The sequence below is a fragment of the Microcebus murinus genome, chromosome 3 (assembly GCF_040939455.1).
Source record: "Microcebus murinus isolate Inina chromosome 3, M.murinus_Inina_mat1.0, whole genome shotgun sequence".
NCBI lineage: Eukaryota > Metazoa > Chordata > Mammalia > Primates > Cheirogaleidae > Microcebus > Microcebus murinus.
Window position 1 is genome coordinate 20,898,492 of NC_134106.1, and position 27,941 is coordinate 20,926,432.

General features: G+C 39.1%; 1 protein-coding gene across 1 annotated transcript in view; it reads right to left on the minus strand.

Annotated features, from left to right (window-relative positions):
• Nucleotides 1-27,941, minus strand: part of HADHA (hydroxyacyl-CoA dehydrogenase trifunctional multienzyme complex subunit alpha) — a 45,367-nt gene that overhangs the window by 12,370 nt on the left and 5,056 nt on the right. Inside the window, exons 2-11 of the mRNA XM_012788155.3 lie at nt 25,995-26,036; nt 25,835-25,905; nt 23,594-23,727; nt 20,961-21,099; nt 19,519-19,638; nt 17,803-17,905; nt 8,708-8,830; nt 8,118-8,236; nt 6,623-6,679; nt 3,644-3,753 (exon numbers count right to left, since the gene is read on the minus strand). Of these exons, the coding sequence (XP_012643609.1) occupies nt 3,644-3,753; nt 6,623-6,679; nt 8,118-8,236; nt 8,708-8,830; nt 17,803-17,905; nt 19,519-19,638; nt 20,961-21,099; nt 23,594-23,727; nt 25,835-25,905; nt 25,995-26,036 (1,018 nt within the window). The remainder of the gene's footprint in view (nt 1-3,643; nt 3,754-6,622; nt 6,680-8,117; nt 8,237-8,707; nt 8,831-17,802; nt 17,906-19,518; nt 19,639-20,960; nt 21,100-23,593; nt 23,728-25,834; nt 25,906-25,994; nt 26,037-27,941) is intronic.

Genomic DNA, 27,941 nt, shown 5'->3' on the forward strand with positions numbered 1-27,941 from the left:
CTGGTTTTGAACTCCTGACCTCGAGCAATCCGCCTGCCTCGGCCTCCCAGAGTGCTAGGATTACAGGCGTGAGCCACCGCGCCCGGCCTCTTTTTTTTTTTGACAGGGTCTTGCTCTGTCACCTGGGCTAGAGTGTAGTGGCATCATCATAACTCATGGCAATCTCAAAACTCCTGGGCTCAAGAGACCCTCCTGCCTCAGCCTCCCATATAGTTGAGACTACAGGTATGCGCCATCACATCCTGCTAATTTTTCTGTTTTTTGTAGAGATGGGGGTCTCACTCTTGCTCAGGCTGGTCTTGAACTCCTGGCCTCAAGCAATCCTCCCATCTTTTTTTTTTTTTTTTTTTTTTTTGAGACAGAGTCTCGATTTGTTGCTCAGGCTAGAGTGAGTGCCGTGGCGTCAGCCTAGCTCACAGCAACCTCAAACTCCTGGGCTCGAGCGATCCTTCTGTCTCAGCCTCCCGAGTAACTGGGACTACAGGCATGCGCCACCATGCCCGGCTAATTTTTTTTATATATATATCAGTTGGCCAATTAGTTTCTTTCTATTTATAGTAGAGACGGGGTCTCACTCTTGCTCAGGCTGGTTTTGAACTCCTGACCTTGAGCAATCCGCCCGCCTCGGCCTCCCAGAGAGCTAGGATTACAGGCGTGAGCCACCGCGCCTGGCCAATCCTCCCATCTTGACTCCTCAAAGTGCTAGGATTATAGGCGTGAGCCACTGTGCCCAGCTTTTTTTAAGTCAACTGTTGAATGACACAAACATTTGAGGGCTGATTACAGAAAAATGTGATTTGATGCTTAACATGGCCATTTTATCTATATACTAATTTATATTTCAGTAAATTTTCTGTGTTACCCTTCATTTGTAAGAATTTATGGAATGCATTGTTTGTATGAAAGATTAACTTATAAAAAGAGAAAACAGAGAATAGTTCAAATCATCATCCAAGGCAAGGCAGAAGAAGCCTAGAGAGATGGAAGTGTAGATATTACAGCTGAGAAAGCCGGAAAGGGAGTGTTCTTTCTTCAATGTTTTTTATTAAATTTTCAGTTCAACCGATTGTGCCTTGGACACATTATAATTTATTCTTTTTTTTTTTTTTTTTTTTTTGAGACAGAGTCTCGCTTTTGTTGCCCAGGCTAGAGTGAGTGCCGTGGCATCAGCCTAGCTCACAGCAACCTCAAACTCCTGGGCTCGAGTGATCCTTCTGCCTCAGCCTCCCGGGTAGCTGGGACTACAGGCATGCGCCACCATGCCCGGCTAATTTTTTTTTTTTTATATATATATCAGTTGGCCAATTAATTTCTTTCTATTTATAGCAGAGACGGGGTCTCGCTCTTGCTCAGGCTGGTTTTGAACTCCTGACCTTGAGCAATCCGCCCGCCTCGGCCTCCCAAGAGCTAGGATTACAGGTGTGAGCCACAGCGCCCGGCCTATAATTTATTCTTCATTTCTAAGATGTTGTTACCTTTTTCTTCAATTTCTTTCCCAAATTAGGTCAACTATTACATCACCCTGTTTTTCTGACCATTTAGGTCTGAGAATTTGAATTTTTTTTTTTTTTTTTTTTTTGAGACAGAGTCTCGCTTTGTTGTCCAGGCTAGAGTGAGTGCCATGGCATCAGCCTAGCTCACAGCAACCTCAGACTCCTGGGCTCAAGCAATCCTTCTGCCTCAGCCTCCCAAGTAGCTGGGACTACAGGCATGTGCCACCATGCCCGGCTAATTTTTTCTATATATATTAGTTGGCCAATTAATTTCTTTCTATTTATAGTAGAGACGGGGTCTCGCTCTTGCTCAGGTTGGTTTCGAACTCCTGAACTCAAATGATCCACCTGCCTTGGCCTCCTAGAGAGCTAGGATTACAGGCGTGAGCCACCGCACCCGGCCTGAATTTTTGATTTAAGGTGATTTTTTTCTGTGTAAGTACTACATACTAACCGATTGTGCCACTGGAGCTCCATCCAGGTAATTTTTTCTTATCTGTAAATGCTTCTTTAAGGATATTTAATTCTAGTTTGAGAGTGTTCTCTTATAGTTTTCTTCTGCATTGTGGTTGTTTTTGAGGCAGAGAATTTCTTAAGCTTAAGTATTTTGATTTTCTTTTTCTTTTTTCTTGTATTAGCTTTATGTGGATGTTGTCTCCCTTTTCTGTGTGTTTACAACACCATCTTCTGCAGGGGGTACTGTATACTATCTGCACATAACAATAAAAGCCATAGGCAGACAGGAGGAGGAGTCTGGAGTGGCTAACTGGGTTTCTTAAGGGTACCCTCTTCTGTTGCAAAGTACAGTTTCTTTAATTGACAGCATTCTTTGTGTTCATAGAGGGAAGGGGTGAAGGGGTAGAGAGGTTGGCGTTTCTAGGTTTTATGATTTTGCAGGACTCTTGATATTTTCCCCTTTTCCTTCCTTTCTTTCTTGTCACAATAAAGTCTCCCTCTTACATAATTAGAAGTTAGCAACATTCTCTTACTTATACTGTGCATGGGAAATGGGTGACTTTGTTTCCTTGTTAATATCTCCGATTTTTGTAGAATGTGAGAAGATGCAGATTTAAGTGGTCATCATTTTTCTCTTGCAACATGGGAGTAAGCTACTCACCCATGGAATGCAAGGTACTATCAAAGGCAGGTGGAACAAATGCAATTGGCTCTTCAGAGCAGCCTGATCCTGGTCACTAAATGTGTGGGAGAAGTGGTTAAGGTTGTATTTCAGAATCTATTTGGAAATCAGCCCTCTCGGCTAGACTCTTATCTGTCTCACCCAGGCTTATCCATTTTGTTTTCTATTTTGGATTGTAATCTCATTAAAGGTGAGAGGATGGAGGAGGTAGTACATTAGATGCTTCTCTTAAATCCCTCACAGTAACTTAGCTAGAACAGGGTTTCTCAACCTCAGCACTACTGACATGTTGAACTGGATGATTCTTTGTTGTGGGGCCTATCTGTGCAGTGTAGGATGTTTAGCAGCATCTTTGGCCTCTACCCACTAGAAACCAGTAGCATCCCTCCTTCCCCAGTTGTGATAACTAAAAATATTCCCAGACATGGCAAATGTCCCCTGGGAGTCAAAAATCAACCAGGTTGGGAACAACAGAGAGAGAAGATGAGTTTAAGGACATCATTAGGCAGCTATTAGGCAGCATAACGCTGAAAAAGGCTTGCTGACAAGAACAGATATGAAACAGGCAAGTAGAATCTCCAATGCTTAGGTTGTAAGCTAAAAGAAGGATAAGATTTTAGCAATTAGAATGAAGCTTCATGTTTTTTAATGAGGAAGAAGTGTAAGTTCCCGGAGATGGCATCTAAAATCATAGGCAGAGAAGACCATTAAACAGTGCAGAGGGTGTGTGTTTAGTTTGGAAAGAGGGACCTAAACAGACTTCTAGGGGCATCAATATGAGACAAAGAAGCCTCTATAGGAGAAACAGAGGGGTCTAGAGAAAACTCAGAACATGTGGAACTTTGAAAACCAAAAAGTTCTTGGTAGGAATAAGGGCTCTAATGTGCTCAGGACAGAAGAGGTTGAGGACAAGACTGAATTAAGACATAAATCTAATGCTGTAGGTTTTCAAAGATACCTATAAGCTTAGCCCATAGTGAAATTCACAAATCCTACGTCGAGTTTAACTTACTTAACATCCTTTTGTGGAGCTCCAAATTTATTCTTCTTGCACAGGACCTGACCATGGTAAAGTCCCATCAAGGCCTTTGATTCTTTGGTCATTGCAAGCTCTCCAAATTTCTGAAAAGTAAAAGGGAACAAGAAAAGGTAGAACTTCACACTCTAGGTGATGTGGATTCCTTTGGTTCTGGTTTCTCTGCAAGCAGAGGGAACACGTAAGGCCTCAATTCCTCAGGGCGTCTCAGTGGTGCATGTGCTGCAGAAGTCTGTCTTGTCCTTACTCTTCTCATCTGGAGCACTTTCCAACTGCTGCTTTGAAAAGACTTTTGGATATAACTAACCTTTCAGATTCTTTACACCAGAGGCATGGTAACCTTTTTCATAGAATTAGAGTCTCATAGTCAAAACGAGCCCTCACAATTATCTTAAACCAACCCTCTCATTTTAAAGATTGGGAAGAGGAGGCTCAGAGAAATTAAGTGACTTTGCTCAAAGCCATACTTCATCAAATTGGCAGAAATGGAACTTGACCCCAGATAATTATGACTCCCAACTCCAGTTCTCTTTCCACTGGTTACAGGCTGCTCCACATGGAACCTACCACCTTAAAAAGTATCTTAATACTTATGGAAAATGAATCAGCTTGGTGGCTAAAAGCATAAGATTTCTAGTCTAGGTTTGGATCCTGGCTCTGTCACTTCCCCACTGAGCAGCTTTCTTCATCCTTAAAATGGGAAAACAACTCCTATTTTATAGTAATCTTGTGGGGATTAAATGAGAACACTAGTAAAATGAATAGAGCCTCAATATTAGCTATTATTAATATTAATAGGATATAGCAGTAAGATTACATGGTTACAAACAGCACTTCAAACGAATCCCTCTAATAAAGTTGCTTTCACGCTCTAATAGAACATAGAATAGAACCAATGCTTTACTAATCTTCACACAGCATGTTCTGTCCAATAAACCAGTGATTTTCAATCTGTAGGTAAAGATCCATCAGAGGTCAGAAGTTCAGTGGGTTGTGATAAGCAATATATACATACATAAAAATAGAATACATAGAAAATACTGAGTACAATGCACACAGTGAGGACAATTATCAATTCATGAAACTTATGCTTTAATTCTTCTGTACATAGGTACATGTGTACCTGGTTATGATATTTTAAAAAATGAGAAATGCAAAACAAGCAATCCAGTACGAGAAATGTTTTTCTGGAACCTGTCCTGAGCTCTTCAGACATCTTTTGTCTTACGCAGGTTGAGCATCCCTAATCTGAAAATCTGACCTCCAAAATATGAAACTTTTTGAGCACCGACATGACACCACAAGTAGAAAATTCCACACCTGACCTGATGTGATGGATCACAGTCAAAACTTAGTCACAAGTTTGCTTCATGCACAAAATCATTAAAGATATTATATAAAATTACCTTCGGGCTATGTGTATAAGGTGTATATGAAACAAAAAATTCATGTTTAGACTTGGGTTCTGTTCCCAAGATATTTTATTACATATATGCAAATATTCTAAAATCTGGAAAAATCCAAAGTCCAAAACAATTCTGATCCCAAACATTTTGGATAAAAGATTCTCAACCTGTATTAAAGAGCAATCATTCTTTAATAATTGCAGAAAACTTAAAAACAACCCAAACTACTTAAATCTACACCACCACCAACTTGCTAAAAAAGTAGGAGGGGTGAGGCTGGTGCATACATATCTTCTTTATTAAAAAAAAAATTTTTTTTAAGACAGAGTCTTGCTCTATTGCTGGGGCTAGAGTGCAGTGGCATCATCACAGCTCACTGCCACCTGAAACTCCTGGGCTCAAGTGATTTCTCCTGCTTCAGCCTCCCGAGTACCTGGGACTATAGGTGCAGGCCACCAGGCCTGGCTAAGTTATTCTATTGTTTACGGAGACAGAGGTCTTGCTATGTTGCTTAGGCTGGTCTCGAACTCCTAGCCTCAAGTGATCCTCCCTCCTCAGCCTCCCAGAGTGCTAGGATTACAGATATGAGCCACCATGCCTGGCCCTTTCTTTTTTCTTTCAAGAGATGACGTCTTGTTCTATAGCCCAGGCTGGAGCGCAGTGAGGCAATAACTCACTATAAATCACTATACCTTGAACTCCTGGGCTTAGTGATTCTCCCACGCAGCTGGGACTACACGCGCGTGCCACAACTGGCTATTTTTTAAAAAATATTTTTTAGAGATGGGGTGTCACTTGCAATGTTGCCCAGGCCCCTCTCCCTTTGTCTTTTACTGGGTACAAGACACTAACTTTCATTTTCTTTTTCTTTTTTTTTTTTTAAGAGACTGGGGTCTTACTCTGTTGCCCAGTTTGGAATGCAGTGGTTCAATCACAGCTCACTGCAGCCTCAAACTTCTATAATCCCCCACCTCAGCTTCCTGAGTAGCTAGGACTACAGGTGTGTGCTACTGTGTCTGGCTTCTTTTTCCCCAATTTTTGTAGAGCTGGGGTCTTGCTATGTTGCCCAGGCTGGTCTCAAACTCTTGGCCTCAAGTGATCCTCCAGCCTTAGCCTCCCCAGTTGCTGGGATTATAGGCATGAGCCACTGCTCTTAGCTCATTTTCTAATTCACCAAAAACAGGGTGGGCTTCAAAGTTTCATTTGTAGGCCTGAACAAGTAGGAAAAATATTTTTCTATCAATGTATTCATTTTGTCTCAATAAAACCATCCCAAGTGCAGAATAAAAAATGTACAGGTGATTAATTTTGAAAGGATTTTAACTCTGCTCCTGCTCTTTCTACTTACATCCTCATTAATGACAGCAAATTTAAACATCTGCAGACCACTTACTTGCTTACTGAGATTCATCATAAGAAATGATAAGCAATGGCAGAAAAAAAATTATTGGGCTTTGAATATTTTTTCTTTTTTTCAGCTTTATACAGAGTATTGGATCTTTGGTTTTCCCGTAACTTATAATAAAAAATTGAAAGGAAATAACTTTACCTGAGATTCAGAGAGATAACCAGCAATATTCCCTTGCTCAATTCCAGTCTTTACCACCTAAAAAACATATAAAGTACCTGTTCATCAGTGTTGGAATAGATAGGCAAGAGGTAAAATAATGCTAGATAAAATTGCCAGTGTTATTAGCCCTGAAGAGTAAGTCAAAAATCTAGACTGGAGTGAGAAAGAGAAGAGGATTGAGTGCTTGGTTGCTCTAGATTGATTTAATTCTCCATCTCTGAAGCTACTGCTAAACCTAGCGTAAAATGGAAGTAAAAGGAAAGGGAAAGCTTAAGTTATTCTTCCAACTTCTTTCCTGTTCTTCAAATGTGAGTAAATCTTTACACTTTTAGCCCATTTCTCTCTCTATGCATTCTTCTTCCTCAGGTGCATGACCTAGTTTATCACATTAATCATGAACTCTATGAACTTAATTTAACATTTGGGCTAAGAACTACCCTAAGCACGATGGCAAGGGTAAGAGTATGATCCTGTACTCAAATCACCATAATTTATGGGACTGACAAATTAAAGAAAAACAAACAAATCTACAGCCTTAACTCTGACTTCTCTGTCTAGACTACTGTTGCTTGAATTTCCCCTAATATCTAAACTCAGCATAACTGACCTTAACTCATAATCTCTCTTGGGCAAGTCCCTTGCTACCTTAGAATTATATCTGAGAGTCTTAGTCAAACTTAAAGCCTGAATTATCAAGATAGCTTGCTAATTCATTCCTCATTTTGGCTCTCCTTCTAATCCATTTTAGTTTAAGTTATTTTTTTGGTTATTTATTTATTTATTTTTGCCTTACCACATGTAAGTGTCTATCTCCCCAGCCCAGACTGTGAGACAAATGCAGGTAGGGGGTCATGTTTCATATTTTATGTATTCTGGTATCTTCTGCTCAAAATTGATTTGTTGACTGACCCATTGTCCAATTCTGAAGTCTTTGACTACATGCTCTTCTAAGCTTGGATTTCCAGACTGAAAAGTTCTAAGTTTTAAAGTCTACCATTAGACAAAGATTTCTTCAATCCTGTGACCATTTTAATTATCCTTCTTGATCTTTTGCAGAATGTTTTTAAAATAACTACAGCAATGGGAAAGTCCTTGAGGGATTTAGGTACTAACAATGATTTTGACAACGGACAGAATACAGCTATCAATTTTGTTTCAACTACCTCTTGATTAATGCCTGATATTTTACTGGCCTTGTTATTTACCAGCCTTTTTACTGATAGCTTTAAACTTATCGACCAATGAGTATGTCTAGTACTAATTTTCTCCATATACATCACTTTGTATGAGTCCTTATAGCTTGCTATGCTCTTCCCTTATTTTTGGTAAGTACTTTAATAAATAGCAGAAATAAGACATTTATTATTGAACATACATTGTCCAGATGGCAACACAGGGAGACAACAGAGAGAGAAGATGGCTTTATATAAAGGGAGGAAATAAGAGAAAGGTGAGAATATAGGGTAAGACTCACATCAATTATTTTCAGAGGTGCAGGATAAAGGCCTTTGGTCTGCTTTCGCACTTTTTCTTCCACTTTTTTGTAAATCTGTTGCCTGACAAATGGAATAGTCATGGCATACGCTGTCAATTCTGTAAGGTAAAATGCTTTTAGATACTTACTGGAAAGAGCCTAGATTCTCTTGTTAGTTTGTTCTGTAAACTCCATAAAAATGCAGTAATTCTAGCTATCTGAAAAAACTCTTCTTTATTCTGATACATACAATATAAATTTCAACCTAAGCACGTCTTTAAACATGCTTTACTTAGCTGATAAATGTTAAAGCTAGGCTTGGATCATGGGTGTTTATTACACTATTATATTATTCTACTTTTGTATTAATGTTTAAAATTTTCTAAAATAAAACGTTTTAAAAAAATCGCTTTAACTGGTTAGTGTAAGGTTGAGGATGACCCTAGAGCAGAGCTGTTATATACCTTAAGGTTGACTTTAGGCCTTGAGTAAATAATGCATTTACCTTTTTCTCATTTTGAATCTATAGCAAATAAAATTAAATTCCTAGAAAAGAAGTTTTGCCTTTGTTCTTTAACAATGACACTCACTTTCCACCAATCCTTTGTCTCTCTTTGGAGAGATCTTCTTATCAGCTAGTCCTTTGGCAAAAGTAACTGCAACTTCTTCTAGGTATTCAATTGTCCGTTCCTCTGGAGGTTTTAATCCTGGTCCTGTAAAAATGAACACAACAGACTGGAATGCAAATTAGACTTAGACCAGCCCCAGGTAGTAAAAAACTTAAGCCTGCCAAAGCCAAAAGCCACAGCTTTCCATTTCAGACTAGAGACTGGTAGGTGGCAAAGTCACAAACTGTGGACTCAGAGAAGGGAAATCACACTGATTAGAGGTGCAATAACATGCTCTAGGTAGAAAACAAGGAAACTGTTTCAGTCTGACTTCCACTTCTGAGTAGAATGTAGTATGTCTGGTGTGGTCTGCATTCTTACTGCAAAACTGGGGGAAAAAAATGAATAAATCTCAAAGTCATGTGTGAAGACACTGGAGAGCTATAGAAATAACAAGGACTTCATAAACTAAAATTCCAGAGCGGGAAGAGCCTGTTTTAGGTGAACTGATGATTGCTGGTCATTTTCTTTTCAAGGGTATGTGAGGGTTTTGAGTATGGGCTGAAGACTGGAGTTGGCTCAAGCAGAATGATGCTATTGGGGGAAAGTGAAACCATCACAGTTTTTGGTGGTCACGTACAACAGATAAGAAGCTAGAAGAAACCAAGTGAAAAGTCAATTTTCCCCATGGAACATTTGTGAAGTTCTAAGGCAGTACAGGAGGCTAAAGGGGCTGGGTCAGAAAGGTAGAGTGAAATCTGTCATAGTGTTATGATGTTTAGTATATATGGTACTTTTATAGAGAAGGGGGTCTGCAACAAATATGTAACTGAATTCCCCTTCAAGGCCTCTGCCAGATTTTGAACTTGCTGGCGACAGGAGATTAAAGAGCTAGGCTAAAAAAATCCAAACAACAGAATTTATAGGGCTATGAAAACAGACACCTAGCAGGCTCTCAATCAAAAGTCTGTATGAGCCACACTGGAAGAAGTGGCTGGAGTGAAAAAGGCAACCTTGTGCAGTACTGTGGTACTCAAGAAACAAAATCCTAACAGAAGGGGGAGCCCACAAATATACAACCAATCTCTCCCTTAAGACACTTGCCCTAGCCAGGTGCGGTGGCTCACACCTGTAATCCTAGCACTCTGGGAGGCCGAGGCGGCGGATTGCTCGCTTGAGGTCAGGAGTTTGAAACGAGCCTGAGCAAGAGCAAGACCCTGTCTCTACTATAAATAAAAAGAAATTGGGCCGGGCTCACGCCTGTAATCCTAGCTCTTGGGAGGCCGAGGCGGGCGGATTGCTCAAGGTCAGGAGTTCAAAACCAGCCTGAGCAAGAGCGAGACCCCGTCTCTACTATAAATAGAAAGAAATTAATTGGCCAACTGATATATATATAAAAAATTAGCCGGGCATGGTGGCGCATGCCTGTAGTCCCAGCTACTTGGGAGGCTGAGGCAGAAGGATCACTCGAGCCCAGGAGTTTGAGGTTGCTGTGAGCTAGGCTGTCGCCACGGCACTCACTCTAGCCTGGGCAACAAAGTGAGACTCTGTCTCAAAAAAAAAAAAAAAAAAAAAAAAGAAAAAAAGAAAGAAATTGGCCGGGCGTGGTGGCTCACGCCTGTAATCCTAGCACTCTGGGAGGCCGAGGCGGGCGGATTGCTTGAGGTCAGGAGTTCGAAACCACCCTGAGCAAGAGCAAGACCCCGTCTCTACTATAAATAGAAATAAAATTAATTGGACAACTAATATATATAGAAAAAAATTAGCCGGGCATGGTGGCACATGCCTGTAGTCCCAGCTACTCGGGGAGGCTGAGGCAGGAGAATTGCTTGAGCCCAGGAGTTTGAGGTTGCTGTGAGCTAGGCTGACGCCACGGCACTCACTCTAGCCTGGGCAACAAAGCGAGACTCTGTCTCAAAAAAAAAAAAAAAAAAAAAAAAAAGACATTAATTGGCCAACTAATATATATAGAAAAAATTAGCCGTGCATGGTGGCCCATGCCTGTAGTCCCAGCTACTCGGGAGGCTGAGGCAGGAGGATTGCTTGAGCCCAGGAGTTTGAGGTTGCTGTGAGCTAGGCTGACGCCACAGCACTCACTCTAGCCTGGGCAACAAAGTGAGACTCTATCTCAAAAAAAAAAAAGAAAGAAAAGAAAAAAAAAGACACTTGGCCTGTGTGGGGAAGGAGGAAAAAGGACTAAGCATATTTACTGAGTAACTAAAAAAGCTGCTAGTAGTTTGGGGCTTAGAACAAGAGAAGCTGTTCTGCCACGTGGGCTGCATGATTCAAACCTGATGGTGATCAAAGTGTCAGCAGCAGAGAGAAATGCTGTTTGGAGTCTTTAGCAGGCCCTTATAGGTCAATCACAGTACAGACCCTTAGGATTTTGGAAAAAGCCCTATCATCCTCTATGAATGACTACTCTCCTTTTGGGAAAGCATTGGCTTATCAGTAGGCCTGAGTAGAGATTCAAAGCTTAACCATGGGCCGTCAAGTCTACCAGGTGACCTGAGCTGCCTATCATGAAATGCACGTTGTCTGAGCCAGCACAGCAGCACTCCATTATCAAACGGAAGTGGCATATATGAGACTGGGCTTGAATGGACCCTATAGGCACAAGCTGCATGAAGAAGTGGCCAAAATACCCGTGGCCCTTATTCCTTTTTTCCTCTCCCAGCCTGCACCTATGGCCTCATGGGGAGTTCTCTACCACCAGCAGACTAGGGAAAGGAAAACTTTGCCCTGGTTTAGAGATAGTTCTGTGTGAAATGCAGGGACCACTTGGAAGTGAACAGCTATAACACTACTGTCTCTTTCTGGGACATCCCTGAAGGACAGCGGTGAAGGAATCTCTTCCCAGCCGGTGGTACTTCAAGCAGTGCACCTGGTTGTTCATTTTGCTTAGAAGGAAAAATGGCCAGAGCTAAGGGTCTACACTGATTCACAGGCTATGGCCAATGGTTTGGCTGGATGGTCAGGAACTTAGGAGGAACATGGATAGAAAACTGGTGGCAAGGTATTATGGGCTGAATTGTGGCCCCTCAAAATGTGTATGTTGAAGCTTTAACCCCCAGTGTCTCAGAATGTGACTGCATTTGGAGATAGGGCCTTTAAAGAGGTGATTAAGTTAAAATGAGGCCATTAGAGTGGGCCCTGATCCAATCTCACTGAAGTCTTTATAAAAAGAAGAAATGTGGACACACAAGAGACACTAGGGATGTGTGCTCGTGAGAAAAAGACCTTGTCAGGACACAGTGAGAAGGCAGCCATCTACAACCCAAAGAGAGGCCTCAGAAGAAACCAAACCTGCAAACACCTGATTTTAGCTTCCAGACTGTGAACTTGTTAAGTTTCAGTTGTTTAAACCACTCGGTTTGTGGTATTTTGTTATAGCAGCCCTAGCACACTAGTACACAAGAACACCTGGGCAACAGGTTATGGATAGACCTCTCTGAAAAGGCAAATGATGTAAAAATATGTGTGTCCCATGTGAATGCTCAGCCGAGTGTGACCTCAGGAGAGGATTTCACTGACAGAGCGGATGGGATGGCCCATTCTGTGGATACCAAACTAGTTCCCCAGTCTCTCCTGTCATCGTGCCATAAACAAAGTGGCCATAATGGCAGGTACAGAGGTTATGCATAGGTTCAACAACACAGACTTCCACTTGCCAAGGCTGACCTGGCTATAGCCACTGTCGAGTGCTCAATTAGCCAGCAGTGGAGACCAACCCTGAATCCTTCATATGGAGATTCCCCAGGGTGATCACACAGCTCCCTGGTGGCAGGCTGATTACTGTGTACTGTATGTATCATGGAAAAAGCAGTGCTTTGGTTCTTAATGGAACAGACACTTAGTGTGGATATGAATTTGCCTTCTTGGTGTGCAATGCTTCTGTGAGAACAACCATTTGTGTACCTACAGAATGCCTTATGCACCATCATGATACCCACAGAGCGTTGCTCCTGATCAAGGAACTCACTTCACGTACATTAAGTGCAGCAATGGGCCGTGCTCATGAAGCACACTGATCTTACCACGTTCCCCATCATCGTGAAGCAACCGACTTCATAGAATGGTGAAATGGACTGTTGAAGATTTAGTTTCAGTGCCAGCTAAGTGGCAACACTTTGCAGGGCTTATGTCCTTTGCGATGCCGTATATGTTATAAGTTAGCCTCCGACATGGGCTATTTCTCCTACAGCCAGGATTCATGGGCCCAGGAATCAAGGAGAGCAAATAGAAATGGCCCTACTTATTATCACCCTAGTGATCTAATCTACCAGCAGAATTTTTGCTTCTTATCTCTGTGACTTTAGGCTCTGCTTGTCTAGAGGATTGAGTTCCAAAGGGAGGAATGCTTCCATCAGGAGACACAACAATGATTCTACTGAACTGGAAGTTAAAACTGCCATCTGGCCACTTTGGGCTCCTCATACCTCTGAATCAACGGGCAGGGAAGGGGGTTACTGGACTGGCTGGGGTGATTAATCCCGATTACCAGGGGGAAATTGGGTTGCTACTACACAACAGAGGTTAAAGATGAGTATGTCTCATATATGGGAGATCTCTTAGGGTGTCTGGAGAAAGGAAAACTTGGCCCTGGTTTAGAGATAGTTCTGTGTGAAATGCAGAGACCACCTGGAAGTGAACAGCTACACCACTACAGTCTCTTTCTGGGACATCCCTGAAGGGCAGTGGTGAAGAAATATCTTCCCAAGGGGTGGCACTTTAAGCAGTGTACCTACCATGACCTATAATTAGTCAGTGGAAAACTACATCCAATTCACATAGGACTGCTAGTAGCCTTGATCTTTTAGGAACAAAGGTCACCCCACCAAGCAAAGAACTGACTAACCGAGGCACTTCCTGAGGGCAAAGGGAATATGGAATGATTAATGGAAATATTGCCCTCTGCATGCCAGACTTGGTGCACAGCCATTGCACTATAGTCTCTAAGGGAGTTGCAGTCAAGGACTCAGGTCTCCAGAGCTGGCTGTGCTCTTACACATTTACATTCCTGGCCCAGACACCTGCATTCCTAGGTCTCTTTATATGGGGCCTTTGGCCTAGGCCACCTTGAGGTGCCTCTGCTGAGATGTCTTTATTGATGAAGGAAGGGGAAATCTTTTTTTTTTTTTTGAGACAGAGTCTCCCTCTGTTGCCCAGGCTAGTGTGAGTGCCATGGTGTCAGCCTAGCTCACAGCAACCTCAAACTCCTGGGCTTAAGCAATCCTGCTGCCTCAGCCTCCCAAGTAGCTGGGACTACAGGCATGTGCCACCATGCCTGGCTAATTTTTTCTATATATATTAGTTGGCCAATTAATTTCTTTCTATTTATAGTAGAGACGGGGTCTCACTCTTGCTCAGGCTGGTTTCGAATTCCTGACCTTGAGCAATCCGCCTGCCTCGGCCTCCCAGAGTGCTAGGATTACAGGCGTGAGCGACCATGAGCCACCGAGCCCAGCCAGGAAGAGGAAATCTTAAAGACACTTTTCCCTCACTCCCAGTCCACTCCCTCCCTCCACCAGGGCTCCATAATCTGCAGGAGCCTTTTGTTCAGGGCTTCCTCAACAGTGAGATGACCCACACTAAGTGCTAATCCACCTGACCCTCAACCAGCACACCATTCCATGGGGAAAACGGTACAGGGAGGAGTTGGTGCTTTCTCCATTTTAGCCTTTTGCATAAACTATCACAGTAAGCGATTAAAGGCTTCACTGCTACTTCCATATTGTGTTGTGGCTTTAATTGGCTACTGTGACATTTGACAGCTCAGCTCTCTCTCTGGATCAGCTGACCTCTTGACAGAAATGAGTACTATAACAGTTATGAGTATTTCTTCCTTTTAATAGAATAAAAAAGGAAAATAGACAGCCCATACAGTTATCTCAGTAGAAAAGGCATCTGAAAATTCAACACCCATTCTCAGCAAACTATGAATAAAAGGGAACATCTTCATCCCGATAAAGGGCATATATGAAAAACCTACAGCTAACATCATACTTGATGGTGAATGCTTTCCCCCTAAGATTGGGAACAAGTTAGCAATATCTGCTTTCATCACTTCTAACCAATATTGTACAAAGATCTAAGCCATTGAAGTAAGAAATGAATGGTATCCAAATTGGAAAAGAAGCAGCCAAACTGTCTTTATTTACAGACAACATGATTATGTGGAAAATCCTCAGGAATCAATAAAAAAAAGGTTGATAGAACTATTATAGTAAACGAGTCTAGCAAAACCATAGGATGCAAGGTTCATGTCCAAAAATCAATTGTATTTCTATGTACCAGTAATGAATAGTGAGAAATTAAAGTAAAAAAGTCTAACAGCCTAAAAGTATGAAATACCTAGGTATAAATTTAACAAAATATGTGCAAGATATGTTCACTAAAAGTACAAAACACTATTGAGAACAATTAAAGAAGACCTGAATAAACAGAGAAATGAATCAGTATTTTAAGGATGTCAATTCTCCCAAAATTGACAAATCAATTCAATGCAATTCCAATCAAAATCCTAGCAGGTATTTTTGTAGATATGGACAAAAGGACTATAATTTTTTTTTTTTTTTTGAGACAGGGTCTTACTCCGTGGCCCCCGCTAGAATACAGTGGCCTCATGATAGTTCACAGCAACCTCAAACTCCTGGGTTGAAGCAATCCTCCTGCCCCAGCCTCCCAAGTAGCTAGAACTACAGGCATATGCCACCACACCCAGCAAATTTTCTATCTTTTGTAGAGATGAGGTCTCGCTGTGTTGCCCAGGCTGGTCTCGAACTCCTGGCCTCAAGTCATCTACCTGCCTTGGCCTCCCAAAATGCTAGGGTTACAGGTGTGAGCCACTACACCTGTTCTTAAGATGATTATAAAATTTATATGCAGATGCAAAGGAACTAGTATAGGCAAAATAATTTTGAAAGAAGAGAACAAAGTTGGAGGACTTATACTACTTGATTTCAAGATTTACTATAAAAATATTAATATAGTAATCAAGACAGTATGATATTGGCTTAATGAAAGACATACAGATAACTATGTACAGGAATCTAGATTATTGACAGATAAAGTCAACTGATTTTCAACCAAAGTGTCCAGGTTGTTCACTGGGGAAAGAATAGTTTTCTCAACAAATGGTTCTAGGGCATTTGGATATTTATGTGCAAAATGAAAAATAAAGACCCTCAATCCTTGTCTTATGTCATATACAAAACTTAACTTGAAATGGATCACAGATCAAAATGTGAAACAAGAAAACTTCTAGAAGTAAGCATATAAAAAAATCTTTGAGATCTTGAGTTAGGAAAACATTTTTTTTAGATAACACACCAATAGCATGATCCATAAAAGAGAAATTTGATAAACTGAATTTCATTAAAATCAAGAATTTTTGCTCTTATATACTGAAAAGATAAGCCACAGACTGGGAGGAAATTTTTTTTTTTTTTTGTAAGACAGGTTTTGCTCTGTCACTCAAGCTAGAATGCAGTGAGGTGATCATAGCTCACTGCAACCTCCAACTCCTGGGCTCAAGTGAGCCTCCTGCCTCAGTCTCCCAAGTAGCTAGGCTTACAGGTGTGTGTCACCACACCAGGATAATTTAAAAAAAATTTTTTTTTTAGAGATGGGGTCTCACTATGTTGCCCAGGCCAGCCATAAACTCCTGGCCTCAGCAGATACTCCAGCCTCAGCTTCCTAAGTAGCTGGGATTACAGGTGTGAGCCACCATGCCCAGGCTGGGTGGAAATATCTGCAAATTACATATTTAATAAAGGACTTGTATCCCAATATAGAAAGAACTCTGAAAACTCAGTAGTAATAAAAACAGCTCAATCAAAGAAAATGGGAAAAGATTCGAACAGACATTTTACCAAAGAAGAAATAGAAAAGACAAACACACGAAAGGTACTCAGTATCTTTGGTGATTAGGGAAATATAAAACCACAATGAAATATTACTACATTCCTATTAGAATGTCTAAAATTAAAAAGACTGACCAAGCAAAGTGGTATAAGCACTTCGAGAAAATAGTCTGGTGGTTTCTCAAAAGCCAACACATATCTAGCCATGCACAGTGGCTCATGCCTATAATCCTGGCTACTTGGGAGGCTGAGGCTGGAGTATCACTTGAGCCCAGGAGTTTGAGGCCAGCCTGGGCAACATAATGAAACCCTGTTTATAAAAAATTAAAAAGTTAATACATAATCTATTATATGGGCCAGCCAATCCACTCTTCAGTAGTTAACCAATAGAATTGAAACATACGTCCACATGAAGACTCGTGGATTAATGTTTACAGCAGCTTTATTCAGATAGCCCCAAATTGGAAACAACTCAATGTCCATCATTTGATGAATGGATAAACAAACTATGGTAATTTGATACAATGGAATAACACTCAGCAATAAGAAGGAACAACCTGCTGATATATGCAACAGAATGGATGCATCTCAAAAGTATTATGCTAAATGAAAGAAGACACAAAAAGCTACATACCAGAAATGTTCTACTTTTTGATTATGGCGATGTTTACACAGCTAAATACATTCATCAAAACTCAACTTGTACATTAAAAATTGGTAAATTTGTTATTATGTAAATAATATATCAATAATGTTGATTTTTAAGATATACAAAAGGGTGATAACACAGTTCACAACAGTGGTTTCCTTGGATAAAGGGAGGCAAAGAAATTATATGGGGGTGAAGTAGCGTATCAATAGATGTCAATGATTGTCAATATTCTCAAGTTGGTTGTTTCATGTTTATTGTATTATTACAACAGACACCAAAAAGGAGGGTTATGCATGGATAATGATGCAGGTAATTTAAGAACCAAAAATAATGACTTGATTGAATTTTATATTCCTTATGTTCCAATTATAAATAAAATAGAAATCAGGGTGATGTTGAAAATAATCTGGTATTAGCTATCTTTGAAAATTTCACTACTCAGAATGATGACTCATTTCTTAAGAGTTTGAGTTTCACTCTAACCTGATATTCAAGATGTTAACTTTTTAAGAAAATAAGCAACTTTACAAGGCCCAACTCTAAGCCCTGCTAACACTTACCCAGGGGTTCCACCAATTGGTCAACCAGTCCCATTTTCTTTGCTCTGTCTGCACGAATGTTTCTACCAGTCAGCATCATGTCAAAAGCAGCAGGCACACCCACCTAACATGCACGCAAGGATCGGAGCATAGGGGGAAAAATCAGGATGACAACTATAGTTTACAAATCATCAAGTGAGTAAAATATAAAAATGAAAAAAATCAAACCAGATTGTAATGCTACTTATCAATAAGTTAACTCTTACAAATTGATACACATTTAGGTAAATTGGGATTAGAGACCTCCAGCTGAAGCAAAAATGTCTTTATCACTTCTTTTAATTAGGTATGTGGGATTTCTATCTTATGAAATTGATAAAGAATTAATTTCATGTTTCCTAAAACTGTACATTTATGTCATTTTGAGTTTCTTCCCTATCATTTATATAGTACTTGAAATTTCTATATTGAAACTAGTAGAGACTTTGAGAAATCTGATATTTTTGACAAAGTCTTGAGAAAGAATTTTAGGCTTAGCAAAAATAGAACTCAGCTAGGGCTTCTTATGTGTGATACTAGAAAAATGGCTTCTAGCAACATTCAAATACTAACTATAGTTTAAAAAGAAAGAAAGAAAAAAAAAAACCTCAACAAATATTTTCTACACACATATATGCTATTCATTGTTTCAATAAATCCTCTTGGCATTTCCAAGGAATTCCAAGAAGGAGTGCACATTATTTATTATTAGAAAACTAACACCATAAACCTTTCTTTTTCTTTTTTGTATTCAGTTCACATCAACTTCCCTGCAAAGAGAATTTCTGCTGAGCCTTGTTTTCATTGAGGAATCTATAGTGCCAGAAGCTGCAAGGTTCAGTGGGCCTTCCAGTCTGATATCAAGATTTCTCTGCAGCCTCCAGGTCTGACTGCCCCTCCCTATCTTCTTCTTTATTTTTTTTTTGAGACAAGAGTTTCCCTCTGTTGCCCAGACTAGAGTGCCATGGCATCAGCCTAGCTCACAGCAACCTCAAACTCCTGGGCTCAAGCAATCCTTCTGCCTTAGCCTCCCAAGTAGCTGGGACTACAGGCATGCACCACCATGCCCAGTTAATTTTTTCTATATATATTAGTTGGCCAATTAATTTCTTTCTATTTATAGTAGAGACAGGGTTTCACTCTTGCTCAGGCTGGTTTCAAACTCCTGACCTTGAGCAATCCTCCCGCCTCGGCCTCCCAGTGTTAGGATTACAGGCGTGAACCACCTCGCCTGTACTCTCCCCTTCTTCTTAAAAATACAGAAGCTTGCTGGGATTCTTTTAGTTCCACAGACTATAGCAATGAAAACATCCAAATCAAATAATGAGGGAAAATGTCTGCCTTTTATATTTATCATGAAATATGATCCACAGTTTTGAAAAACTGTTAAGATGGTACTACACAGAAAAGGAATGAAGTAAACTATAAGTCCCAAAAAACAAGACATGTATCTTATTTATAATCCTTCTTCAGGGACTCACAAAGGACCTTGAGCAATAATTCTGTGGAATTGAAAAAAATAAATCAATACCAAGAATAAAAATCTGTCAGTGATCCTATACACTCATATTTAATTTGATTTCTAAATTCTACAATGATTGAGCATTATTACACATTTTATACAAGACAAAGTGGATGTAAAGTGGCATGCATATAGGTACTGAGGTTCTGAAGTTCACAAGGAGGGTCTAAACTCACCATTTTGGGCAGCCTTTGTGTGCCCCCTGCTCCTGGTAAGATCCCCAGCAAGACTTCAGGGGCGCCTAATACTGTTTTTCTATCTTTTGTTGCTATTCTGTATTGGCATGAAATAGCAAGCTTCAAACAAATGAAAGAAAATTAGAATGTTAGAAAATGTAACTTTGAAACATCTTAGAATCTGTGAGGGTCTCAAGATTACTTATAAAGCAGGAATGTGCCCAAAGAATAAACTGAAATTCTTTAGGCTGCTATTTGATAATTTCTATAGTTTACATTTTCAGCCTTTTTTCATACTTTCCCCCCTAATTTATTAACCTCTTTCTGGGTGCAGATCTCCTTAAAAATCTGCTGGAAGCTCTCAATAGAAAAATGCACAAACAATTTTACATGTTAGGTTAAGAAGCCTTATAGAGACTCTCCATTCTAATCAACCAGGTCTACCTATGATGTCCTAATAGGCTTTGCTCATCCTTGCCTTTGCTCACACCATGCCATAGGTATAATACTTTTCTTACGATTTGCTGAATAATCAAATTCTGTCCATCTTTTAGGATAAGGCACAAATTTCCCTAATTAGTAGTCATGTATCACTTAACAACAGGGATATGTTCTGAGAAATGAATCATAAGGTGATTCTGTCATGTAAACATCAGAGTATACCTACACAAACCTAGATGGTATAGCCTACTATACATCTAGCCTTTATGGTGGTCTAGCCTATTGTTCCTAGGCTACAAACCTACACAGAGTGCTATTGTCACGAATACTGTAGGCAACTATAACACAATGACAAACATTTGTGCATCTAAACATAAAAAGTTTACAGTAAAAATACAATATTGTAATATTATGGGACTACTGTCATATAAGCAGTCAGTCATTGACCAAAACATCGTTATGTGACACATGATTATAGACGTGAAAGTGTCTAGCATAGAGCCCAGCCATGTGATAAATGCTCAGAAAATGTTATTTTCTTTCCCTTTCCTAATTTCTTACATGTTTCAGTCTAGTAAGCATCTTTTCTCTCAAATCTATTATTTATTGTCTTTACTCTTCACAAAGCACTTAAACATGTATTATGCTTTCTGTGTCTCACCTAGATGTAAGTAGCTTAAAAGCACTGGTCACACTTCTGAATCCTTGCCCTGCAAACTTAAACTAGGTTTTCGCTTCTGAAAATGACCTTAGAGATCCAGTTCAAATCTTCCTGAATTTGAAAATGAAAACATCACACCTTGATTCAATCACTCTGTGCCACTTGCTCTGTGGCATGCAGAATAAGAATTAAAACCTATCCAGAAGTTTGATAACTAAAAAGAAAGCTGGTTCTCCTCTGAAAACTATTTTCAGGCAAAACAGTAGCCTAAAAGTTTACAGGTGGTAAATCCCACCAAAGAGCTGGATAGTGTCTCAATGACTTTGGAATAAATCTATACCTCAAGTCCTCCTCCCAGGCAGGATCCATTGATGGCAGCTACAATAGGCTTTGTGGACTTTTCAAGTTTCTCAAATGTTTTCTGTGCATCTTGTGATATTTGTGTTACTTCTTGAGGGGTCTTGCAAGCAGCTAACATGCTGCAATGTCCATGAAAATAGAAAACAGGAAAAAAAGGAAAGATGAAACTATAACCTACTTTGTTCAATACCTCATCCACAATACACTTATCCTACCATATATCAGTATTTGGTAATGAATCTTCAAATACTCATTAGTTTAAGAGTGATTTTGCTTCAAATAGCACTAATATCAGCAATATCATCTCTCTATAAATATCTGGGTCCAGAAAACATAAACCAAAACATGTTGCATAATTTATTTTTGTTTCTATAACAAACCATTAGATTACAAAGCTCTGTACATGAGAATATCTTCTGGTACATATTTTCATTATCAGATTAAACATTTTCACTATCAGGTAGTTAGATTAAATAGCAATCAAACTGACAGCAAAAGAAAGTTCACAAGCTGTTTCAAGAGATCTAAAACCTGGTTTCAAACTCCTGATCTCAAGCAATCCACCCGCCTCGACCTCCCAGAGTGGCAGGATTACAGGCGTGAGCCACCGCGCCCAGCCTGGGATCTAAAACCTTTAAATAAATCCCCCTAATGATTGAAAAAAGAGCTGGTACAAAAATGTTATACTCTATGTCCTTTAATGTCACTTTGTGTCATTTGCTACTTTGTTTCTGAACATATTTAAGAGGTGGATTTTATACTTTTGACCAAGAGTAACTAGTATTTTCTGTTATTTTATATACTGGGAGTTGCTCTGAGGGCTTCATAGAAGCTGCATGTGTTTTTCTATGGATATAGGTTGCTACTGCAGGTACATCAGTGTTTCATTAGGGTCAAAATAATTGAGCTGGGCCTGGCAAGGTGGTTCACGCCTGTAATCCTAGCACTTTAGGAGGCTGAGGTGCCAGGATTGTTTGAAGCCAGGAGTTTGAGACCAGCCTGGGCAATAGTGAGACCTTATTTCTATAAAAAATGAAAAAAATTAGCCACGCTTGAGGCATGAGGATCACTTAAACACAGGAGTTTGAGGCTGCAATGAACTATGATGATGCCACTACACTCTGGCCTGGGCAACAGAGTGAGACCCTGTCTCAAAACAAACAAACAAACAAACATACAAATAATTATAATTGGACTAGAAGAAAAAGCACTTGATACATATAATTTTGCTTTTTCTAAAAAATAAACATTAAATAGAACATTTATAAGTTCTAATTACTATACATAAATATAAAAGGGTAAACAATGTAGAACAAGGTTTAAAAATATGCAAATACCTTATGTACAAATTACTAAGCCTACAATGCTAGTTTTTTTTTTTTTTTTTTTTTTACACTCCATGGATGGTGAGAAACAATGCTAGTTTTAATTGTCTAAAATACAAAGAATAACATACCGAATACCCATATTTTGACAGAATTAACAACTACTATTTTAACCCATTAAACTAGCACTGAAATATCATTTGCTCTCCTTATTATAAGTATAAACAAGTTATATAAGTATACATTATATTATTTTTAAAAAAGGAAAGAAAATAGTAGCTGCATCTGTAAAGTTTCCCTTGACACTCTCAAGTCTTACCATTCACTTCATTTTCCCTAAAGTGGCTACTTTCATGTTTATAGTGTATCCTTCCAGGCCAACTATATACTTGTATCCGTAAATAATATAAAAAATTATTTCATGTTTGGTTTAAAAACATTCATATAAACTATACACTATATGAAATATTCTGCAACTTGCTTTTGCAATCTTAACATTACGTTTTTGAATTCTAACATTTTGTTGTGAACCTAGTTAATTCCTTTTAATTGTTTTGTAGTATTTTATCATGTGAATATTCCACATTTTGCTTTTCTATTTCCATACTGACTGGCATTTGGCTTGTTTCAAATTATTCATTATTTTAAACTACATAGGATTCAAGATCCTTGTACATTGGTCCTCGTGAACAGTGAGATTTCTCTAGATTATATGATATATTTTCATTTTACTAAATGTTGCCAAACTGCTCTCCAAAGTGGCTATACCAACTGGCATTCCTGCTAGTAATGTATTAACTTTCTCATTTCCTCAAGTCCTTGCTAACACACAATATTTTCAAACTTTTAAATATTTGCTGGTCTGATAAGTGAAAAATGGCATCTCATTATTATTTTAATTTTATAGTTTTTACTCAAAACTGCTTTCAACTTCTTTAAGGAAAGGCTGTACTTAGTCTTAGTCTTATGTGACTTAAACAACAAGCCTTTATCCTTCTCTTTTATCAACTTTATTACATTCATAAAAATAACTTTAAAAACTTTCAGAGAATTTATTTATAACTTTTTTTTTTTTTTTAAGAGATGGAGTCTCACTATGTTGCCCAGGCTGGCCTTGAATTCCTGGGATCAATCAATCCTCCTGCCTCAGCCTGTCAAGCAAATGGGACTATAGGCACATGCCACTACATCTGGCACTTCTGCCTTCTTTTAAAATGAAGAATTATTAGGCCTAAGAAACATACTATTATCCAAGATAAAAGGCAACTTCAAGTTTCCTAAAACTTACTTGATATCAGCACCTGCAATAAAGCAGCCTGGCTTTGATGAGATAAGAACGGCACTTCTGATTTTATCACTAGCCCAGATTTCATTCATTACTTCCATGAACTCTGAATGTAGTTCTTTATTCAGTGTATTTACCTGCCAAAGGGAAATATATAAATCAAGGGTTTCAATTTGAAGTACCAGATGTCCATATCACCATGAAATGCTATTTTGATTATGAGAAATATGTTTATCCAGCAAAAGTATACTATTAAAAGCAAGAAAGAATGAACCTCCCTCTTACCCCTACCCCAAACCCAGTAGCTTTCTGCTCAGGCAGCTTTGCCCAACTATTAATACAAGCATTTCTCCCTTGAAAATAGGTCAACTCAAAGCAGGAACTCAGGGTCATATTTGTAAGAGTCTGAATCATATGCAGGCTATAAATAAGTCTACAAATATTTATTGGCATGGAAAAAATTTATATAATGTTAAATAGAATCAAAATAAGACATACCATATGATCTTAGCTTTGTAAAGTTAAGCTATTATGATCTTAGCCAAGTTATGTGTTGAAATTGAATTAAATGTGATTATCTCTTGGAAGATACCAAGAAAAAAAATGTGGTTATCTTTGGGTCTAGATTATGGATGATTATTATGTTTCTTTATAATTTTTTGTAGTTTTAAAATTTCTTACCATTGGCATATATTATATAATACTTTTGTGTTCAAGAAAAATGTTCAGGCCGGGCGCGGTGGCTCACGCCTGTAATCCTAGCACTCTGGGAGGCCGAGGCGGGCAGATTGCTCGAGGTCAGGAGTTCGAAACCAGCCTGAGCAAGAGCGAGACCCCGTCTCTACTATAAATAGAAAGAAATTAATTGGCCAACTAATATATATAGAAAAAATTAGCCGGGCATGGTGGCGCATGCCTGTAGTCCCAGCTACTCGGGAGGCTGAGGCAGAAGGATTGCTTGAGCCCAGGAGTTTGAGGTTGCTGTGAGCTAGGCTGACGCCACGGCACTCACTCTAGCTTGGGCAACAAAGCGAGACTCTGTCTCAAAAAAAAAAAAAAAAAAAAAAATGTTCAACTTAAGAAAATTCTGAAAAATATCTTAAGCCTGAATCGCTGGTTAGTGGGTCCTAAGATTTACTTTAGAGAAGGGGAATGGCTCCTATTTTCCTTAATTTATGATAGCTGTCAATTGCTTCCATCCAGGACGTCCTATTATACCTAGGTCTCTGGTTACAAGATTTTTTTAGTATGAAACTTTTATACCAATTTTATTTTTATTTTTTTATTTATTATTTTTTTGAGACAGAGTCTCACTCTCTTGCCTGGGCTAGAGTGCCATGGTGTCTGCCTAGCTCACAGCAACCTCAAACTCCTAGGCTCAAGCAATCTTTCTGCCTCAGCCTCCCGAGTAGCTAGGACTACAGGCATGCGCCACCATGCCCGGCTAATTTTTTATATATATATATTTCTTTTAGTTGTCCAGCTAATTTCTTTCTATTTTTTTAGTAGAGACAGGGTCTCTTGCTCAGGCTGGTCTCAAACTCCTGAGCTCAAACTATCCACCTGCCTCGGCCTCCCAGAGTGCTAGGATTACAAGCGTGAGCCACCATGCCCAGCCTACACCAATTTTAGATGGAGGAAAAGAATGGGCTCCTGCAATAAAGTTCTTCTTGGCAAAAGACTGGATTGATGTTGCATGCTTTGCCGAAGCTGGCAAAAACAAATGAAGTTCCATTTTGATCAGAACTTGATTTCTGATATGTTAATTACACTGAGTCATTCAGATCCATTAGGAAGCTTAAGAGCCAAGTGCCCACATTTTACCTAGCCAGCCTACTAAGAATAATGACTCATGTCAGGCAGGTAATAAATCGAGCAGATTTAACAGCCTCCTATTTAAGATAAGCAGGCAAGTTTTGATTCTTATAAACTAAGCTTATACTTTGGTTCTTATCTAACAAGTCACCTCCTCATTCTACACTAGAACAGAATGCTAGTCTTACTAATCCTTGATGTTAATCTGTCATCTAAGGTCAACCAAGTGGAATTCTTACACAAAGACCTCTGCTTCAGAAAACTGCCTTCCTTGGGCAATTTCTCAAATTTTAACTAATTTAACTATCAAAGCTGTAAATTCATATGGTAAGATTATTGCCAGATTGGTGAACTTATTTCTTTCCCATTCAGGACTGGATTTATCAATGTAGTTAGTAGAAATAAAATGCAGTAAGTGAAATGAGGTACCTTTGAATTGGGCGAGTTAATTCGAATAACTGCCACATCTCCTTTGACTCCATAGTTAATATGGGTTCTGGCTAAAAAGAGAAGGAAAATTTATTTGTAAACATGTTTACTACAAAATAGATCTAAAAAGCAATGTACGTCAATCAGAAATTAAACTTACTCAGCAAAGCAGAAGACCCTGTAAAGTTTCGGCAAATATAACCTGTTAAGAAAAGGATATTTCAAAATTAATTTGCAAAACGGAATTTCTGTTGTACTATTATATATGATAATGCTACCATTTCTAACAACAACAACCAAAAAACCCAAATCAGAACAATGTATTCTCGACCATTATTATGACTACTACCATATTTTTTTTTGTTTCAATGATCAGGTCATATGATTATTTGGATACTAAATGAGGAAGGGAGAAGAACGGCCCCCCAAAGATGTCTGTGTTCCCAGAACCTGTGAATATGTTCAGTTATATGGCCAAAGGAGATTAAGGTTGCAAATGGAATTAAGGTTGCTAATCAGTTGACCTTAATATAGAGATTACTGTGAATTATCCAGGTGGGTCTAGTGTAATCACAAAAGGGAAGAGGGAGGCAAAGAGAATCAGAGAGATGGCAGGGTATGAATGTCTTGTCCTCATGTTGATTTTGAAGGAGGAGGAAGCAGACAAGTCAAGGAACACCAGGTAGCCTCTAGAAGCTGGAAAAGATAAAGTAATAGATTTTCCCCTAGAGCATCCAAAATAAACACAGCCTTGTCAATCTTTGATTTTAGCCAAGTGAGACCATCTCAAACTTCTGCCCTCTATAACTGCAAGATAATAAATTTCTATTATTTCAAATACTAAACATGTGGTAATAGGTTACAGCAGCAATAGGAAACTAATATACTAGCAATAAGTAAGACAAAGCAATCCATAAGGCCAGTTTCAATTGTATCCCAAATATATTCCAACTATGTTTTCCAGCCAAGTCCTCCTGCTTTTTTCTAGAGATGGACTTTCCAGTGTTATCAAAAGTAAAATCCAGAGTCAACTACAGTGGCTACTATATGAAGCATTCCATGTCACACTTCACTATTTTAACTATTGATAACTGAAAAAGTCTGTATCACACTCCAAGAATTCCTATTCCTTGCATAACAAAGGTCAGCTACTCTCCTCCTTCTTTCCAAATCACTAGTTTAGACTCCCCAGCATGATGACAATGATGATGACATGATCTTTTGAGCACAAGCCATCACAAGAGAAGCCCCAGCAGAGGGTCTTTCAATGTGAACTCTAGATAGAAGGTAAGGAACATTGGGGAATTCTAGGCAAACATTCCAGGTTTGTTTGGGGCATTATTCTACTTCTTTTCTACCATTAAAGGCTTACCTCTGCCCTGCTCTCATCCAAATATATTGCTCTAGGGTGGTAACCAAGCTGTTCTGTAGGCAGCCAGGGTCAAAACTCCTTAATTACAATTTCCACTCTTCTTCAAAGCACCATGCTTTTTCTTCCCTTGTCTTTCATTCATGATTCACCTTAAACCACTTCTCCTATGCATTCCTTTGACTCCTTACTTCTCCCTGCCCACATCTTCCAAATCTTGCTCAACTATTTTAGGAAAAAGTTTTCTCTTTGGTTCTAAAAATAAAAACAAATTGCCCTTAATTGATTAGTAACTGTACATATGAAAAACATATACTCAGAAAAAGGCATAAATCTTAAAATGATATCAAATATGACAAAGAACTAGTGCTTTAAAAATATCCAGTGATCCCTTCATGCATCTCCTCTAATTACACTAGCTTTCCCCAAGTATTGGTTATTTATTTTTTAATAATTAGTATTGAAACTTTATTTCTAATTTTCATTGAAATATACAGCATCTGAGCTACATTAGTAGATATGATTTTGGAATCCACAAACATAATTTAGGAGTGGGGAGTACCTGCCTAATTTAGGAGGGCTATTAAAGAAAAAGTTAACCTTAGGCAACCTCTTAGTCGCTATACCTTTCCACCAATGTGTAACCACTTGGCTTTCTTTCTCTTTGCCTACTCTCCCAGTCTCCGAATTCCATTACTTTATCTGGTTCAGAATTTGGAAGATGTCAAACTAGAGTCT